The sequence below is a fragment of the Urocitellus parryii genome, chromosome 7, assembly GCF_045843805.1.
Source record: "Urocitellus parryii isolate mUroPar1 chromosome 7, mUroPar1.hap1, whole genome shotgun sequence".
NCBI classification, from domain to species: Eukaryota; Metazoa; Chordata; class Mammalia; order Rodentia; family Sciuridae; genus Urocitellus; species Urocitellus parryii.
The window spans coordinates 76,749,195-76,770,234 of NC_135537.1; the positions used below are offsets into that span (position 1 = coordinate 76,749,195).

A 21,040-nucleotide genomic window follows, 5' to 3' on the forward strand; every position below is an offset into this window, starting at 1 on the left:
AGGGAGCATAGTGGATTATGTAACAAGTCATTTAATTGCAAAATTAAGAAATGAACATGTTGATTTTTTGTATGTTTATGGTAAATTATTCTTCTCTTTAATGTGCTATTTTGTGATTAGTTCTTGCCATGCATGAAAATGTGCTCAAGTGTCCCACCCCTGGATGCACAGGAAGGGGTCATGTGAACAGTAATCGCAACACTCACAGGAGGTAATTCTCATGATTTGCTAATGATTTTACATTTTAAAAAATTGAAGCTTTCCACCAATCAAATTATGGGCTGTGTGTTATGAAAATCACTGCATCACTATCAAATATGTTGCCGCTTGAAATAGATAAGGAATAGTCTCAACTTTCGCAGAGTCAAAAAGAAAGAAAAATCACCTCATTATTTCCTTTCATAGAAGTTTTTATATTAGCAGCCAATTTCAAAAATGAAAAACTGTTAAATTTGAAGATGCTGGGGTTACATGTTCATTTAGTCAGACAAATAGAATATATTCTCTTCTATGCTGGAAGCCCATCATTATAGTGTTGGTACTGAAAAGAGTTGCTTATGGGTTATCTTGGATCCCACCATAGGCATTAAGAAAGAATCAAAAGGGCTTCCACATACAGTGGTTTGACTGTTAACCAGGCAATGAGGTAACATACTTCCATTGAGACTGCAACTAAAATAGAACATTTATATGCATTTATATACAAATGCATTATGTGTGTGTATATTTGCATATGAAAATGTTGATTGTTTTGTGTGTGCATTTTATGTGTGGACTGTGATTATGAGGTACTACTGAATTATAAGCACATGGCCAAGAAAACTTCAATTTAAACTATAAGATTCAATCCCTCAAATTTGCTAGATATCCTAAGATAAATTATAGAGTTACCATGCTAATATCTATAGTTAGATCCATTGCATTTGGAATGAGCACAGACTGCTGAAAATATTAAAAGTTTCAGAATAATTTAATTATTTTTCCCTTATGTAATATTTTGATTTTTTCAAATGAGCTTGTTACCATGCACCACTGAGATGAGGTTGGGGGACAAGTATTGACAATGTAGTTTGAAAACCACTTTGGGATCTTTTCATATGAGAATAGTGCTAAGTGAACTATTAATATGACTTAACATTTAGTGTGTGCCAAGTATGCTGCGAGGCACATGCCAAAGCAAATCATATTATCATTTTAACTCACATCCTCCCGCTTTTCTTTTTTGAAACAGTCTTTCTGGTTGTCCAATTGCTGCAGCTGAAAAATTGGCAATGTCCCAGGATAAAAATCAGCTTGATTCTTCCCAAACTGGGCCATGTTCTGACCAGGCACACAGGTAGGAGCTCCCAGGAAGTTCCTGATGTTCTGTTCATGCCAGGATCCAGCTCAGCAGGACCTCATGTCCCTTATGTGTCACTTCATTGTGGCCTGACCCTCATTTTCAGCCACCAGTGGACCTGTGTGGGCAGCTCATTGGAAAGGCTGGTCTAGAGAATGATACTTTCTCTCTTAAGTGAGCTAAGAGACCCTCCAGAAGTTTAACTTGAAATTGGTCTCTTTGCTAAGGCAACACAATATGGGTAGAGTCTAAAAGGAATAAAACCTTCAATAACATACAATGATCAAAATTCTGATTCATTAATGTAACACATCCCTCACATCAGGTAAGCTTCCCTTTGTGATTGACTTCACCTTCTCTGCCTGGAGAAAATACATCATAAACTTCTAATATCCCCTCAAAATATGTGATATTATATGTTTATCCTTGAGCTCCCCATATACATGTAATTTTTAGAGCAAAATTTTATTCTATGATGGATAGCTATTAATAAAATAACTTCCATTTGTCCTTGTAGCTCCCATATTCTTTGTATCTTTTAGTTTGGAAGATCTTATACCTAAATAATAAAGTATGTACGTTGAAGTTTAATGTGACAGTGTATGTCTATTCTACAAAAATCAGACATGTAGGAAAAACGATTTCAGGATTGAGAGAAATGATCAGATAACTGTTGTTAATGAGGTGCTAAAATGTCAAAACAGCTCTTATGCATTTCAGTATTTTCAGGGCATAGCTTCCCTTAATATTTTGTTTCTATAGATTTAATTAAAAGAGTAAAAATTGGCATTCAAATCCCATGAATAAAAACATTTGTCAAGTGACAATCATGAATTACTGCTTAAGGAGCAATTAGAAATCTTAAAATGGGATTCTAGGTTAGTATTACTGTATGCTTTACTTTCTCCCTAAGTAGATTATTTATCAAATAAAGAAATAACAAAAAGTACACTTTGCTCATTTCATAAAGGATTGATGTTATTTTAGATTAGAACATTTATGCAACTTTAGGACTATAAACCAAATTACATATATAATAATAAAATTCACTAATATGTGTATGTAGAAGCTAAAATTTCCTTTATCTAATCCAAAACCCATCATTGAAACTAAAGCCTCACAATTTTTTTTTGGAACTCAAAATTTGGGAATCAAGTCACTGTCCCATAGGCAGCAGGCATGATCATAACAATTAAATAATTAAAATTGTTAATTATTATCAATGAATGATCATAACTATTCATTGCTAATAATTAACAATTTTAATAAGCAAAATGCATACACCAGTGCCTTAACACATATTTTAGTTGTGTAGTCACATGACACTTTTCTCTGCAGAACTTAAAGTGCTGACAACATGTTACTCATGACATCTTCATGAGGTAAATGGAGACTGCATATTCTTATCTTGCCAGTGGAAGACTGGGACACTAAATATGTAGTAGAAATCATAACCAGGCAAAGTCCAGAACATCCCTCCATCTCTTGCTCTGTGTCCAGAGTACTCTGCCTTCTTGTGTTGTGACCACTTTCTTGTCATTGTGCAGTGTCTCTGTGGGTACCTATGCACAGTGACACTTCTATCTTGGAAATTTTGACACTCATACACTAGTGATGATCTCATTTTATTTTGAACTACTTCCCCACTCTCTTCAGGACAAGCTTGGTGAAGCAAATTGAGTTCAATTTCCGATCACAAGCCATCACTTCTCCCAGAGCCACAGTATCGAAAGAACAAGAGAAGTTTGGAAAAGTACCATTTGATTATGCCAGTTTTGATGCCCAAGTCTTCGGTAAACGTCCCCTTGTACAAACAGGGCAAGGACGAAAAACTCCACCATTTCCTGAATGTAAGCTTCAAATTTAAATTCTAATACTTATTCCCCTCAAATGCATCTTGTGTAAATGTGTGATGTTGAGGGAGGCTGCTCAAGTATATACTGTACTACTTAAAGCTGACAGGAAAAAAAATAGATTGTGCAGTAAAGTAAAATAATTGATCAGTGTTACTGCTTTTATCCTGAAGTTACACTAAATGTGATGAATAGTTAATGGGTTAATTATTCTACAACTACTCAGCCATTGTTGCATCCAAATACGGTAATTTTAAAGAAACATTTAATTCACATTTAGGATTAGGATTAAAATTATATTTAAAAATGCAATGGCTATTGTGATACATTATTTTTATTCATGTTGAAATGATGGAAATTATCAGATAAAATATTGAAATGCTACTCAATATATTATTTAGGTCAGCAAAAGCATTCAGGCTGAAGATGGGGTTGGGAAAGGTGAAAGATCTAAGAAGAAATTCAATTCAGGAATCGAGATTTTTACCAGGAAAAAAATGTGTGTGGCTCTCACAGCATGTTACTCACAAATTTAAGAATTAATATACAAATATTTTAAATAAACTAATACTCTACTTCTGCCAGGTTCATTGGAAGATATAATGTATAAAACTTGGTGGTTTGGGATTTTTTTTGTTTGCTTTTTGGGTATCAGAGATTGAACTCAGGGGCACTCAACCACTGAGCCACATCCCCGGCCCTATTTTGTATTTTATTTAGAGACAGGGTCTCACTGAGTTGTTTAGCGCCCCACCACTGCTGAGGCTGGCTTTGAACTCTCAATCCTCCTAGCTCAGCCTCCCAAGCCACTGAGATTACAGGTGTGCCACCATGTCCGGCAAAACCTTGATGTTTTTACTTAACTATTTCTTCAGGTTGTTTGGAGTACCTAAATATTCTGATAAAAAGGTGAGAAAATAAATATTGAGAACAAATACAGAAAATTATTCCTGCATTAGGTAGCTTAACTTCCATTAAGGAAGAAGCTTGGAGTTCTTCATAGACCATGATTTTTTTTTACAGCAATACAAACCCCTGAAATCCATTAGATCTTGCACCTAGACTGAGTGTAAAACCAACAGTAAGGCTAGAGATGCAATTTGGAGGTAAAACCCTTGCCTAGCATGTTCAAAGTTCTTTGTCTGACGCCAGCACCGTAAATAATAAAACCTAGCAGTATATAAACAGATTTGAAAGGACTTTACCCATTGATAAAAAGTACACTTTATTCCAAAAGATATTGTCTATTCTTACCAAAAAAGAGGTCCCAGCAAACTTAAATAATCAATGACAACTTGTTAGATTCAGGAGAAAAAAATGTTATACACACAAACAATGTTTTATATCTATCTGTACAGTTTTACAGATATATAATTTTATTTTTTATGCACATAATATCTACACAAACACATATGTTTAATGCACATACAGCCATTTAATAAGAACATTCTATACACTCACACAATATGGATATTGATTTTTAAAATGGCAAAGCATTCAAAGACATTTTTATATTCTTGTAATTACAGGAGTAACATTTGGTAATATTTTAAATTTTTTCTTATGAAAAACAATCAAATATTTAAAATATTAAATACTTAATGAAAAATAAACAGGTGAACACTTTTGTATCAGCTCTCATTAAATCTTGGGTGTTTTTCCCATTACCTTGAGTAATATTTACAGACACCCCACAGTGACGAGAAATATGTGTAATTCTATCTCTCAGTAATGCCTTGCTACTCAGAACAGAAAAATAAAATAGAAACTCAGTCTTGATAACCAAATTGCCTTTCTGTTCACCTTGAGAACATTTCCTCCCTGTCCTTTGCTTATCTCGCTCTCCCTGAATATGCAAAATGCCAGCTCATTAAAGACTCCACCATCTATTTAGTTTCTTCTATTTGGATGAAGAACACTTTTTCCTAGTTCAAGTATGGAACAAACCTTTGTGTCAACAAATAAAAATACAATTACGTATCTAAGTATAAATTGTCATTGTGAAAACAAATATTGAAAGGATGTATTTTTTCTGTACTGGAATTATGGGCCCTATACATACATAATTTTTAGATATACATGCCTTAAGCTCTCTGTAGTCCCTGATAGGTTTTGCTTATAGGGTTTTGAGCTTCATTTTTTGCCACAAATGTTGCCAGTGCACCTGCCCCATAACATTAGTCATAGAGTTTTTGTCATAAGAAGTGTCAATACAAAAAATATTAAGAGAATAGGCATTCTCTCCCAGCAATCACATCATTTGATCTGTGAACCTCCATGAAAACCCATCTGAATAACCTTCATTTAACATACCAATGGATAATGGCTCATGCGTTAATTTATTCTTCACATATTTTAATGCAAGAAGTTATATCTTTAAAAAACAAATCTATTTAATGACTAAAACCACGTACATGCAATTGCTAATCAAATCTCTCTTCAACAGCAAAGCATTTTTCAAATCCAGTCAAATTTCCTAATCGACTGCCTAGTGCAGGCGCCCACACACAGAGCGCGAGCCGTGCCAGCTCTTATAGCTACGGTCAATGTAGTGAAGACACCCACATAGCAGCAGCTGCTGCTATCCTGAACCTTTCCACCCGCTGCAGGGAAGCCGCAGACATCCTCTCCAACAAACCACAGAGTCTGCATGCCAAGGTAGGCCAGTCCAAGAGCCCGGAGGGTGGGCCAGCGACAGAACCGTGAGAATAAACTGCCTTTCATGTTCCTAACCACATTTGCCACCACTCAGCTCCTCCACCCTAAAGCCATCCCCTCCCTGTCTTAGGAAGAGGAACATTGACAGTGGATGAAGTTGGTGGGTTCAAAGAAAGAAAGTGTGCATCCCTTGGCTGGTGGCTCTTCTGGAAAATGGGGGACCATAGTTTAGGGAGAAGTGAGTTATGGAGACTGGTCGGGGAGCATTTACAGATTTCAAAGCTATTTTTGTTAAAGGGATTTGATCGAATAAGAAAAGAGGATTGATATTAAAATAAATCTTGATCATAGAAGCTTTTGCTGCCTGCAAATCAAAGATGATAAGAAATGTTTGATTAAACAGCAACTGGCAAAACATTTGCAAAACTGACCCATGAAATTTTATTATTGCACATGTTACTGTCTCATAACATAATATAGTCTAGGTTGCCGGAGCATTCTTAGAAGACACATGGGAACTCCTGGGTATATTAAATCAGCAGGGAGGTTTGAGAACTTGTAACACTCTAATCCAAAATCAAATATCGTGATCTTTATGAAAACACTACATTTCTGAAGCCCATGAAATATGAATCACATTTTTTTCTACAGCTTCTCCTTTCCACATATGAGAAGTACATGGGTATGCTCATGGTAACCTGACTAATACATACACAGAACCTTCATGCCTGGCCTTTTGCCAGTGAGGGACTTTGCAAGTGCCCCAATGATCCACAAGAGGATGTTGTAGGGACTCAAGCCACTTCCTCCTACTGAAGCCAGTAACTCCTATTTACACAAAGCACTTCAATTAAAAGAAATTATTTCCCAACCTAGATGGCTGAAGCCAGCTGAAATAAAGTGTGCAGGCTTACTTGATAACAGCTTTTACCTTTGCTATAAGTGGAAGATTCCCTAGGTGAAACTGAAACCCTGAAACCCAGGCAATTAAAGCCTGTACCCTTTTTTCCCCTAAGAACAGCCTCTCCGGAGTGGTCAGCTGCTCGCCTGTGCTGTGCCAGGCCTTCAGGAGAGCAGGTAGTGCAGTGCCACCGAGCATTTGACAGAAGAATCAGAATTAGCTTCTGGACAAAACTGAGCCAAGTAAACCCCAGGAAGAGTTGGTGGCCAAAAAGCACTCAAAAACAATTTTTAAACAAATGAGGTTCTTAAACAAAGAAAATCAAATTCTCTAAAAATATAAAGAAAATACCTGACTGTCTGAATTCAAAGGAATCCCAGCCACAAACTATTGCCATAGGCAAATGATTTGGAGGATTTTAAAATGCAACTTTATTTTTAAATCCACATTTTAAATTTGAGTAAATTTCTTTTTAGAGGTATATTCTAATAGAGATCTGGTTGCAGAAATACTAACATAGCTTCCTTGCTAGTACTTTATTTCTTGGTGGTTTAAGCTGTCCTGTGAAAATAAGACTACTGGTATTATAATTATTAATGTCACTTAAAGTACTCAAGTAATGGTGCTGGGATGCATGCTTTCCCTCTGCACATGTAAATGTTTTTATGCTCCTCAGAATTCTGAATTTCACCTTAAGATTCTTAGTGTTCCATCAAATTGCTCACATCAAACAATGTAACAAAGATGGCAAACATTTGAGTGTTTTTTTCCTTATTAGTGTATATTCTCTTTTAAAAACACATTTCTGATCAGAAGACTGACTTTAATTGGCACAGTTTAAATAGTCTATTTCAAATGTATATTCTTCCATCCCTTGTGCCAAGGCAGTTCTGTGGAGTGGATTGGGCTTGCCTGGGGTAATTGGGACTCCACTGTAGGCCTCAGCCTCCTGCTACCAACTCAGCCAAGTCTGCAGAGACCAAACCATTGATGTGATGCTGAGGAGGGAAGAAACAGAAAGTGCTGAAAGATGTTTTAAAGGAGTTGATCTGTCAGGAGTTTTAAAAGCCATTTTCTTATGAACATTATCTCCTTGGACATAGTGATTGTTAAAATAGAATAAATATGGCACCCTGCAACGTCACTGTGCAGAATCCTGCCAACATGTACATTCACACACAACTCGTAACAATTTGTAGAATACTGCCCTTGTTGGATCCTATTTTCTGCATACAGAAGAATATCTCACCAATTCCTGAAACAACAAAAAAAAATATTTCTTCTAGTGAAAGTGAGAAAAAGCCAAGGCAATTAACTCTGAAAAATGGCCTCTGAGCAAACAGTGCCTACGTGGGTCCTTTCTGTTGTTAGTGTCGCACTTGACTCTGAGCCTTCTCCTAAAGCAGGGTTGAGTATAGTCTTCCTCTCCACATTGAATGCTAGCCTGATTCTCCTTCTATTAGATTTGATTTTCCTCCATGGCAGATTGCTAGTATGTTTATCTCTGATAGCCCAGATAAACAGATCTCTTGATCTCTTATTTCTTACTTAACAGTGAGAATGTAGAAATATACAGCTTTTCCTTATACTTCTGTAATGGAGCATTCTTGGTATATTAGAGAGACATCCTGGCAGAGAACCCATAGTTATACTCTCCAGAAGGTCTCTAAGTGCTAGATTGCCCTAGTCAAAGGGTAGATTAAGCCATAGACCTTACCTTCAAGGAACTTACAGACAAGCAGGATAAAAGAAATGACCCTCTGGGCCTGGGCATGTACCTTAGTGGTAGAGCACTTGCCTAGCATATAAAAGCCCCTGGGTTCAATTCCCAGTACCCCCCCCCAACACACCCTTCAGAAAAAGTGACCTTCTGGTTATGGTACCTGACTTGCATTGTTTTAGATAAAGCATAGAGTTTGAAGAGATGAGATCAATTATTAATTTGATCATAACTTGGATGATAAATGATTTCTTATTTTCCCTTTGTTCCCATTTGTTCCTTACTTTTATGCAATGAATATCTCTCTTCAGTTGTTTAACACACCCAATAGGAGAATGAATTAAAGATAAGACTGTCACTTATTGGCACAACCTTTTAAAATCAAGTCAAATGCCACTAACTTAAAATTTGCCTGCGTGCCCACTTGGTGGGGCTAATACAGATTTTTTTTTTCATGTCCTATGTGAGCACACAACTGACTCCCAAGGTTAGTGGGAGATCTGAATGGGTAATTTGCAAAATCCCCACCCTTAAGGAAAATCAAGGGAACACAGGTTGTTTTCAGAGGGACAATAAAATTTTAGAGTTCCTGAATGGCCTAAAAATAATGGAAGATGATACAGATAAACTAAAATACACTTTTTCTCAGATATTTTCTTAGCCTCATACACTAAGACACTTTGCTTCTCTGTCCCTTCCCAACACTGACGGTGCATACTTGTGTATGTTGTTGTTAATTCACCTAGCTAGTCTCCACCAAGCTCAGGCGCCCATTATGCTCAATGTGGAGAACACCAATACTTGTCAGTCATTGCTGGTCACTGCCCAAACAGAACCCTTTGCCTTCTGAAAGTAGAAGATTTTTAAAGGAATTATTTATCTGTTAAAATACCATCTGGCCTATGCATAATATATTGGCACCACCAAAATTGCCTGTGTGTGGTTTAAGTATCTTTTTAAGGAATCGGGTCAGTAGAAAACAATTAGTACTTTCCAGTCTTAGAGGAATATCATAAAGGTTAAAGGTAATTCTGTGTGACATATAGTACTCTCATTGGTTCTAAGATGTCTATCATGTTCCACATTTTAATTTGGAATTAATATGAGTCATGAAACATAAATGAGCCATGGCTTCCAACACCTCCCTTGGTCTTGATACTGTGACTCCTGGCAAGAGCAGAGCACCTGGTACCTACAGGCAGGGAGTGAGCCTCATGGATTTGCTGAGCACTTTCCTCCAGTGCCCCATGAGAGCCTGTGCCAGCCTGAGTCAAATCCGCTCCCCATTTTCCTTCCTTCCTCCCACCCTGATCGACAGAGGTAGGAACAAGCTTCACAGTCTATCTTTATCCTCATCTCTGCTGCTTGCCAAGCATTCTGTTGTTTGTTTTGGTGTTTTCCCCACCTGTTTAGACAAAATGACATATGCACAGTGTGCCTTAAAAGAAAACAAAAAATTGACACTTGCTTGAAATGTTTAAAGTTCAAAGTCTGTTTTGTGCTTGAACAAGGCCTCGAAACGACATGATGTCGCAGCACCATTCCTGCTGCCTCTTAACAGGAATAGCCTAGTGGGCCTTGGATGATTACAATCCAAACACAGTCTTCTCCAGTAACTTGAACATCAGGACAGATTGAACCATACGTCGTGAGTGAAATGTGATAAGGGTCTTGGCCCAGGGAGCAAAAGGACTATTCCTGTAAGTGCAGGAAAACTAGATACTTAATAACCTAGGGGTATGTCTCTTTTGATGTTCAAAAACCCTTATTAGCATCATTTATAGAACACCTACTATATGCCAGGTACCATACATAAACACTTTGCCCATATGAATCCATTTTAATCCTAATATTCTAGAAGTGAAGTAGCTAATATTCTCCAACTTTGAAGAGGAAGAAACAGTACTGTAAAGATACTAGATGATTTTCTCTGACTGGCACAGCTACAATTGTTGGAATTAAAATTTGAATTCTCATCCATGTGACTTCTTTTTTTAAAAGACCTTATGTTATATAGACTGTCGGTCCCCCAAGAGTTTAATACTATGATTTCAAATGCCAAACAAAGATTTTCGGGAAGTGGCTGTAAATTTTATTTAAATTTTACACTATACATTAGTCATTTCTTCTCTGCACTCCATCATTCTGTTTCGTTAAATATATTACACAAGCTTATAAGCTAAGAGTCTTAAGGCTTGATTGTCATTGAGTAAGAATAAAATATTTCCATTTCATTTACTTATTAATAACCTACCTACTTCAAATACATACTGAAGATAGCTTTCAATACAGAGAGGGTCACTCCCCAGATAAAAAGAACAGAAGCAAGAATGAAAGAACAGAGGCTGTGAGAGAAGGCCAGGGGTGAATTGCAGCAGAAACCTAAGTGGAATGACACTTAGGTTGCACTTCCTTCCTGCCAAGTCAAAAGATGGCAGGTGATCTCTCGTGGGTTAATAGAGAGTTTGAAAAAGAAGGAAAGCAATATGTCTTATTTTATCAATGTTGTGAAAATTAGGAATTTTCATAATCAGAATATTTAGGTAAAATGATAATGTTGTTTTCACATCAGCAACATATTTAAATATATGATTTTTTAATTCTAATTAGTACTACATGACAATAGAATGCATTTTGACACACCATGCGTAAGAGGAGCATAACTTCTCATTCGTCTGGGTACATGATATAGAATCACACAGGTCATGTAATCATATATGTACATAGGATAATGACGTCCAATTCATTCTATTTTCATTCCTACCCCCATTAAATGTATAATTTTTAATTGTCAATACAAGATAATATTATCATTTGCTTGGAAAATAATGAAGGAAAACAGCTGTAAGCCTATTCTCTAAATACAAGTATGGTAATTTATGTGTTTTCCCTCTTAGTCTTCAAAAACAAATTATCTCTTTTCCCTAGTTGTAAGCATAGCAAGAATGTCATGCTCTTTCATATTTTCAATGATATAAAGATTTTCCATATCACTTGTTACTCAGACCTCATAATTAACATTTTACTGACCATATAATGTGTACCATTTCATTAACCATTTTTCTGTTGTTGGATAGTGATGTCAGTGCTTATTTTGTGGTACAAATAAAGATTATAATCATTAATTCTTTCAACTTTCAATTTAATAATAATATATACATATAATTATCAAATTATCTTTCACTAGAAATCTATAGGCACAAAATAAGCCCCTTCAAGGGAGGAACAATCTATTTCTCAAGTTTATTTTTTCTCCAAAATATAGTATCTTAAACACATTAAAATGCTTTCTCAGTAATTCATTGAATACATAAAAGGTAGGTAGTATCACTCAAAAATGGCTGAAATAGATGGACCTTGATGATTTTCCCAGGATGGAAAGTATACCCTAGCCTCAAAAAAACTTAAAACATACGTTAAATACTTAATATAAGGATCCCAAATATCACTTGGAAGAATCAGAATGTCAGAAGGGGTGGGAGGGACAGGACCATATGAGCTGTGACTGTAGCCTCTTCCCTCCACTGGCCTCTCCCACCTTCCCCCCACTTTTGTGTTGCCATTTAGAGTTTCAAGCCCAGAGAAGTGATGCCTATTGATATTGCTCTGAATAAAAAACCATGCTATAAATGTGCGATCTCCCATCTATGGGCAGAAAGGGACCCTTAGCTGTTACTGTGTGTAATTGTTGAATGCATCTGTGTGCTTACTTAGAGCCCATCTGTACCCGGCTCCCCAACATGCAGCTCACTCTCCGAGTCAAGTCAGGTGCTCAGAGCAGCCGGCTGGGGCATGGGTCTACAAAAGCACCTCTTTTAAACATTAGGAGGGATTTTATTTTTCACTCAAGCCCTGATTACTCAAGATGTGTAATCATAACAACTCCTAGAATTTCTCATATTTTAAAAAAATTTTACTATTTGGAATTCTTTTTCTGTAAAAATTAAAATATATATGAGTGTTGTCTTGAAATAGTTGTATTTTTCAGAGAGATTGAATCTGCACTATTTATGGGTTTTGCACTATAAAACTCTGCAGCCCAGTCACATGGCTTCTTTTTCCTAAGCCATCTGTCACAGAGGTCTGGAATTTTATGTGAATGTTGGTTGTGCAGTCTTAACCCAAGTTTTTTTTTAATTTTTTTATGAAAAATGTCAGCAACTACAATATTTAGCATTTTACTTTACGTTGGCCATTAAACTTGATTACTATAGCTCTCTTTCATTGCTATAGTTACATATCAGCTATAAAGCCAAAAATTGTTTTGATGCGTTTCTGGCAGAATACATTGTGAGATCATGGAAGGGAGAGAGCACATGGCACTGATATGGTTAATATCTTGGATTTTTGTAACTAAGGTTTATTAATGCTGGTATAAAAACGTATTTGATATTATACAGATGGCATAAGATGTTGTGGTTACTACGTTATTATCCAGGATAAGCTGTACTGTCAAATTCAGGGCTTAAAACTATCACAGGAGATTAAACTGTTTACTAAAAAGGGACAGAAAGATATAGCCAAAGCATCTTAGTACAACATATTAGAAGTGTATTTACCTCCTACAAATATAATGCACCATCTAGCTAGTAGAATGAGAGATTGAAAATATGAACTTTGTGCATAAAACAAGCAAATAGAAGAGGTGCTTTTATTTTTTTTTAATCAGGCATAAATGACAAGTCAGACTAAGTGCTGCCCAGGACTCAGTGGCAAATGCTCAGAGGACAGAGGGTAGAAGTAGGGAGAAATTAAAATGCAACCCCAGGAAAGTAACTGTTGACCGTGGGCATTAGGGATCTTGCTAATATATTCAGGACTTTTGCTTTACCAACCAAAAGGAAAGAGTAAAGAAACTGTCAAGAAGTTAATTGTGAATTGATAGATGATGTTGAATGTACCAGAAAGATGTTATTTGACCTATTTGGAAAAATGACAAGCATATTCTTCCAGCTTTGTGGAGTTACTGCATGGCAATGTTTGCAATTCCTGACTCTATACAAGCCACCCTGTGGTGTGAATCTTGAAGCAGATCCAGAACACATGAGCAGTTTATTGGGACTTGAGCCAAATACAGAATGCAATACTGTTTCTTAAAAAATTAAAAATTGAAAAAGCTTGGCAAAAGGTATCACAAGGAGCAACATTAGTTTTAAGTCTCATGCTAAGCATCTGCAAAATAAACATCTTTTTCCTGAAGTTATCATTATTAAACCCCAAATAGTCACACCATCAGCTGCTACCTGAGGGCCCCTGAGTGTGAAGTCTGGTTGCACTGTCTGCCTCTCTCTTCTCACCCACCATGATTTAACAAAGCTTTCCAGTTCAAATAACCTAGGGTGAAACATTGCTTTCATATTTATATGATATTCCAATAAAGATTCTCTTCCAGCTGGTTATGTTTGCATATTTCTCATGTTACTTTAATATTGTGATGGGGGAGTTGGGGAGTTATATGTGCCTTTTGATGAACACAAATGTTAATGCTTTAAATGATGAATTTGGAATAATAATTCTATAAAGTAGAAAAGAAGATTTATAGCTAAACTTTAAAAATGTGTACATACACAAAACAATTTTAGCCAATATTCTTAGTATTTGGAACATCTTATTATTTATATTAAGCTTACTTTATTTAAACCCAGAAACATGAAGCTCACTAATGGAGCTGTTCTTAAAAGTCTGCCTAAGAAATGAACATTACCCAATGCAAATCAGAAAGCTTGATTTAAAAGCAGATATACTTCCATAAAAGCTTACATTTAAAATTATCCCTTAAAAGCCCCACATGGCTCAGCTATAACTGCAAACTGCTTAAATGTTTTTCTGTTTCCTGTTGTGTATCAGGGAGCCGAGATAGAAGTGGATGAAAATGGGACATTGGACTTAAGCATGAAAAAAAATCGAATCCTGGACAAGGCTGCACCCCTAACTTCCTCTAATACTACCATTCCAACACCTTCATCTTCCCCATTCAAAACAAGCAGCATTCTGGTCAATGCAGCATTCTATCAGGCTCTCTGTGACCAAGAGGGCTGGGACACTCCTATCAACTATAGCAAAACTCATGGGAAGACAGAGGAGGAGAAAGAGGTATTGTTTCAATGTGTCAATCAATAAGCTGGAGATAGATCATGACTACAGAGTATTACTAGCTTTTTTCTCCTACATGATATTTCACATTCCTTTTTTATAGTATGGAATCCTATACCATGTTTTAGATTGTGATTGTGATTAAGTGATGACTTTAAATTTCACATGAAATTTCACTTGCCTAAATTTCACTTGCCTAAAATAATATTCATTATAGTAGCTCTTATCCCCCATGACGGTGACAATTTCTGCACTGCAAGATTGATTTTATTATCTGTCCCATCATAAAGGGCCAATGCCAGCTCACTAATTCTTTTTGAACCAGAAGGTTGAAGATGAAATCCAATCAGAAACAGTTTTGGAACCATGTCAAATCTGCTTCTTTGGTTTCATGAAGGAACTGTGTTGGCATGTCTATGTTTAGAGTCCTTGTTTGAAGTACTGGATCATAAATGTTGGATGTCTAAATTGTATCAATCCCAAAGTTGAGGAGACTTATTTGTGTATTTGGTTATCTCAGAGGTGGTTTTATCCTCAAAGCCAGAAGTTGTTACCTGGCAGAGCCAATTTAACCTTTACCTCTATAGACTGAATTGCTTAACTTGGCCTGATTCACCATGAACTACTTAGTGTCACTTAAAAGTTTGGACAGTTAGAACTCCCATTGTTTAAGCTGTCTATAATTGCAGGTGTGTACATAATGGTTCCAATGAGTGATCCTATTTTGCATTTTGTCAGAAAAGTCATTGATGGGATTGTCACTTGATACGTTTAAAGGACTGAAATAGCCATTCTCTCCAGAAGTATATACCTTCTTTTTCAGCTTTCTCAGTTCACAGACTTGTGGGAGGTGGGGATCTAATATGATTTTGGCTTTAATACCTCAGAGTGTGAGTCAGTATACAAAGTAGTGATCACAAGATTGGGCTGTTTCCAAATCCTCCTTCCTTTTCTTCCTTCCTCCCTCCCGCCTTTCCTTCTTTCTCTCCACACACTTTCACTGGCATCTACAAGTCCAAACAGTGAGTTGCAGCAACAGATAGACCCACTTCCATGATGCACGTGCATCTCAGTCACACCTGTGCTCAGAATTCAATAGGAGGACTGACCCATATCCAAAAGCACTGTTAAACAGATTAGCACAGGCAGACACCCAATATGGAGAGGACGGAACAGCTAACCCTGCATGGGGTTGTCAGAGATGGGTACCCAGAAGAAGCCCCACCATCCCTGATGAAGGGAGTCATACCACAGTGGCTTTTAATTAGAATGTGCCCTACTGACTTTCTTCACTTTATTTTGCTGGGCTTTTAAAACTTCACCTAAAGTCTGGAATCAATCTGTCACAATACAGCAAGTTGAGTACCCCTTATCTGAATTGGTTGGAACAAGAAGTGTTTCAGAATTTGGAGGTTTTCAGACTTTGGAATATTTGCATAGACTATTGGTTGAACTTCCCTAATGCAAAATTTTGAAATTCAAAATGCTGCAAAATTGAAAGAAAATTTTTAAGTATCACATTGGCATTTTGGACTTGGATCTTCAGAATAGGGTTTCTCAAGCTGTATTTTAGGAAATACTTTTATTTAAATAATGTGTGATGATTCTAAACGGTGCATCTCTTCTGTCCACCATAATAATCCACTGCCGTTCAGGCTTGTGCAAAAAACAAAACAAAACAAACAAAAAAAAAAACCTTACACTGAACTTGCATCTGTTTATAAAATCTAGAAATATATCCCCATTCACATTACTTGGTCATGCTGCACCACTTGTCTGAAATGGAAGTCTGAAGCATGCTAGAAAGTGGGCAGGTTGCTTGGAGGTAAAGTCCTCACAGGTCAAGATTGTTGATTTAATCCCACTACATACAAGTGTGCTTTTGCAAAGGGAGACACTCTTCAATTCACAAGACTGCTTAATCTCCAGCCAGTCAATTGCCAGTTAATCATAGCATATGGCACACACTCCCTTAAAGGCATACCTAACACTAAGCACAGGATCTGTGGTTGTGGGTTGAATAGAAGTCATTATTATCCTTGAAGAATAATACTTTACAAGGTAACTGTAACTGCCTCCCTGTTCTTGCATGAATTGTACAGGGTCAAAATCCCAGGGTGTTATAGTCTCTGGGAGCATCTCAATGCCATGTGCAAAGTGGCACCTAGGATTTTTGTTCTTATCCATGTGACTGTGTTAGTCAAGGGACCTTGGTCAGTGTATTCAGCAGAAAGCTTCTGCAGTATTCAAACTCATGTCAGACAGAGATATCCAGTCCTGAGTAGTAATAAAGCAAATTTTCTTCAAGTAGATTCTCATTTTTGTGTAGAGTATCTTGTATTGTTTGTCATTGATTATAATTGTGTGCCCTTAGCCTTAGTGTCAACATTGCACCTCTTATATTCTGAATACCCCCCCTTCATTATCTCCTTGGCTATCTTTCCCATTACCCAGAAAGGCAAAAAAAATGAGTCTCATAACAAATATTTTATGTTTACTTTCTAACTGTGTTTTTTTGCATAATTTTAAAAAACACTTTGATTCATTTGGATAACTTTAAAGATTCAATTGGAGAATGTTTATCTAATGCATACAGATTTGTGACAGTATTTCATATCCCTGCAAATACACAAATATTTGAAGGAGGGGTTTTTTAAGTTTTTTTTTTTTTTTTTTGAGAATGACAGACTGACTTCAGGTTTCACAGCTGAGTCTTTTACTGCTGCAATTTTCAACCTGAGTATTCTGAAATCTGGAATTTAGAACCTATGTCAAAATTCAGGGCCACTGACAGTGACAAGGAGAACACCAGAGATTCTCATTTTTGGACTCAAAGTGCTTGCTGTATGTTTGAGTTGGCAAAATATGTTTTTAGGCTGAAAGCTTATTGTCCCAGCTGTCTGCACAGGGTGAGTCATTGCTTGAGAAGCTATAGTTGATGGGGACACACACAAAGTGCTCCTGAATCATTGTTAACTCCCCAGTACAATTTCTCACCCTTGTACTTTGTTCTTTTGTGTGTGCCAGGGTGAACTACTAACGGAGTATTTATCACATCCTGTTCTGAATCTTGAAAATAAAATGTGAGGCTTGATAGGTATTATTCTGAAAAGGTAGTTTGTATTCAGTGTCATCATGGAAAGGGTATCAGAAGAATACTATGTGCAACAAGAGTAAAGACAAAGACTGTTTCTATATAGTGTCTCATTATCCCAAAAATCCTGCAAGGCAGGATTGGCATCACATATTTTTAGAGGAGAAAAGTGATGCTTGGGGAGTTATAGTTGTTGGACCTTGTTATACAGAATTTAAGTATTAGGTTCAGAAGGGAAAATAGAGAGAAAGGGGGAGCCGTAATGCACCAAAACACACAGAGAGAGGAGGGGGGAGAGAAATTAAAGTTTACAAATAATGAAGAGATGGTGTGTGGCAAAGTGTGATGGAAGCCCATTGTCACTGGTATTTTTGAGGATGCAAAACCAAAGTCCTCTGACCTAGGCAGGTCTCCATATGTGTACACAGAAACCAGTTACAGCACTGGGTCTTTCTTGTCACTTCCCAGTAAGCTCTCTTGGAATTGCTGCATGTGGCTCCGACAATACATCAAGAATGTTTGAGCACCAGAATGTGGTGTGTCCTGCTCCTGTCCATCCTTCCCTTTGCCACTTTGCCACCTCCTCTGTGCCACACACAATATACACACAACATTCACATGACCAGAAATCGAGTGATTATTTCTAATTCATTGTTATCTAGTTCATATGCACAACAGTTGCTTAATTTTGGTGGTAATTTTCAGAAAATATTGTCTGTCTCTCTCAGTGAAATAGCCTGTCCAGATGCCCCCTTAAAAAAAAATCCTGAATTTGGAAAAAACTCAAAATATCTCGAAAGGAAAGTACTGAGAAATAACTAGGGCTGTCAGTTTCATTCAACTGTCAGTTCTCCAAAGATTTCAGGGCTTAAAATGTTAAAAGTGCCAGATGCTATTATCTGTTATTCATGTTATCATTATGTTCTGGTCTTTACTGAAATCAATATAAACTTCCATCTGTACATTAAAGAATTTCATTGCATACACATACTTGAAACACACATGTACATACCATGTTCTCTCTTACACATCTTGCATGGGATAAAATTATTATTTCCAAAGTGATACTTTAAATTTTGGTTAAAAAAAATCTCATAAATGCTATCAATGATTTTACACGGGGTGCTCTTTAGGAATCCATCCAGTATAAAGTGTTTTTGTAACAGAACTAATCTAAGAATTCTTTTAGTGATGGCCACATGTATTTGAATATATACTCTCTGCAAGTTTCTTGTGGTAGAATGTGAAGCAAAGAAAAGTGAAAAAAGATGGTTATTTTACAAATCAGTTGCATACATGAGAACCTAGAGGTTTTTTTAAGTGATATAATATTTAAAAGGTCATCACCAATAAAAAAATATATTTTTAAAACATTGTCACATATTATTATATCAGATTAAATACCATTCATGATAGTCAGGCACAGTAGCATATGCCTGTGATCCCAGCTACTCAGGAGACTGAGGCAGTTTGTGAGTTTGAGACCAGTCTGGGCAACTTAGTGATACCCTGTCCCAAAATAAAAAATAAAAATCATTGGTGAAATAGCTCAGTGGTAGAACTGCCCTGGATTCAATCCCCAGTACTGGGGCAGGGGTGTGGGGGATATATATGTATGTGTGTTTGCATATATATGTTTGTGTGTGTGTGTGTGTGTGTGTATGTGTGAGTGTGAATGCCTTTTAGTCAAATATAATTCACACAATTTTGTAATTGATCATTTCTTTCAAAATCCTCCCCCTTCTCTTGCCTTCCATAATGTACAAATTCAGCCATCAAACAACAATGGAAACATTCATATGTTCCTGTGTAAATGTACAAGGCTCCTCAGACTTTGTTCTGAACTCTATCATAAAGAAAATAATGAAATAATACTGTTTACTTAGTGCCATTTTTGTTAAAACGTCAGCATCTAAACAGAAAAACAAAGGTTCTTCCACACTGAGACAATATTGACCTTAGCTTTAGCTTTTGCCTCTATTTTCAAAAAGCCAAGACATTTCTAAATTAGAGTGGAAATTACTACCCAAACTGAATCAGATTGTCCCAAATGGAGTGGATGGGGGTGGGGGAGGCTGATCAGGTTTAGCCTTTAAAATTAGGAATTGCTTTACTTTAGTCTTTTACACTGTAAAACTTTAAAAAGATGATCTTCAATCATGTGTCTTGCTGAGAATTCCATGGAGGTGACTTTAAAATAGCACTTGTATTTATACCAAATAGATAACTATTTTGAAACATACACTTCTTTTGACTTTTGAATGTATATTTCCATCAGCTAGTATGTTTTTAAATTGTGAGATAAAAAATTATTTTAAATCTTTTTTTAATTTATTTTTTAGTTGTAGACAGAGACAATACCTTTATTTTATTTTATTTTATTTTTTCTTCATGTGGTGCCGGGGATTGAAACCAGTGCCTCATGCAAGCTAGCAAGCGCTCTACCACTAAGCCATAACCCTGGTCCTATTTTAAATCTTTAGAAAATATTATTTTTATTTTTAAATACCCTCTCATTATTTTAAAATTATTTCTGCCTAATAAATCTTCACTTTTTATCAATATTCTGTGTTATTCCAGTGACTAAATGTTTCAGGGGGAAAATGGTAGAAATTTTCTTAAATACCTGGGGAAAAAGCTAAAGTAATAAAATACACAGAACATGCTAAAGATAAAACAGTGATATTGTCTGTTAATAGTATAATTGTACATGGTATCCAATGGATAGTGAGCACTTCATTTGTTACCATTCCATACATTTGTAGTCTATTGGTCCAGTTAGTTTTTTTCATCTGTAGTTTCTTCTTTCAATGTGTAATTTGGATATAAACTTTACAAAATCAGTTAGTATTTTATTTTTCAGTAAATTAGCGTGTAAATGACAGAAATTGAACCAAACCACGTTCTTTTAATTTGATCTAATAATAATATCACTTGAAATAGTTATCAGTGTATTTAGTACAGCATACTCATGTGTAAAATAATTGAACTGTTACCAAGTAAAGAATGAAGAATTTACATTTGCCTTGATAATGATATCAGTGTTCAGAATTTTTCATTGGTTTAAAAAATTCAGGAATTTTTGTTTTTCCATTGCTTTTGAATGTAGATTCAGAATCATTAAAATTATATTATGCTGCAGCATTTTTATATCCACTTAAATTAAATGAAATTTAGTTCAAACAATCCAAAATAGTTTACTTACCCTAAATAGATCAATACTTTCAAGATTTGGAATATGGTGTTCTATATTAGTTAACATGATTTTAATTTTAAATCCAGAAAGTATTATGTTTACTGGATATGAGCTTAATGATAAAAGTAAGCTAATTATGTGATTGAGGAAAACTGTCAGGAGTTTTCTGTGAGATAATATACCACT

At 36.1% G+C, this 21,040-nt stretch overlaps 1 protein-coding gene across 4 annotated transcripts in view; it reads left to right on the forward strand.

Moving 5' to 3' along the window:
* St18 (ST18 C2H2C-type zinc finger transcription factor) overlaps positions 1-21,040 on the forward strand; it is a 61,879-nt gene that overhangs the window by 14,691 nt on the left and 26,148 nt on the right. For 2 of the 4 annotated variants that reach the window (XM_026394412.2, XM_026394413.2), the window contains 5 exons: positions 121-211; positions 1,232-1,336; positions 2,996-3,189; positions 5,639-5,850; positions 14,319-14,564. In XM_026394412.2, the coding sequence (XP_026250197.1) occupies positions 121-211; positions 1,232-1,336; positions 2,996-3,189; positions 5,639-5,850; positions 14,319-14,564 (848 nt within the window). The remainder of the gene's footprint in view (positions 1-120; positions 212-1,231; positions 1,337-2,995; positions 3,190-5,638; positions 5,851-14,318; positions 14,565-21,040) is intronic. The other 2 variants (XM_026394414.2, XM_026394415.2) reach the window with 1 other exon arrangement.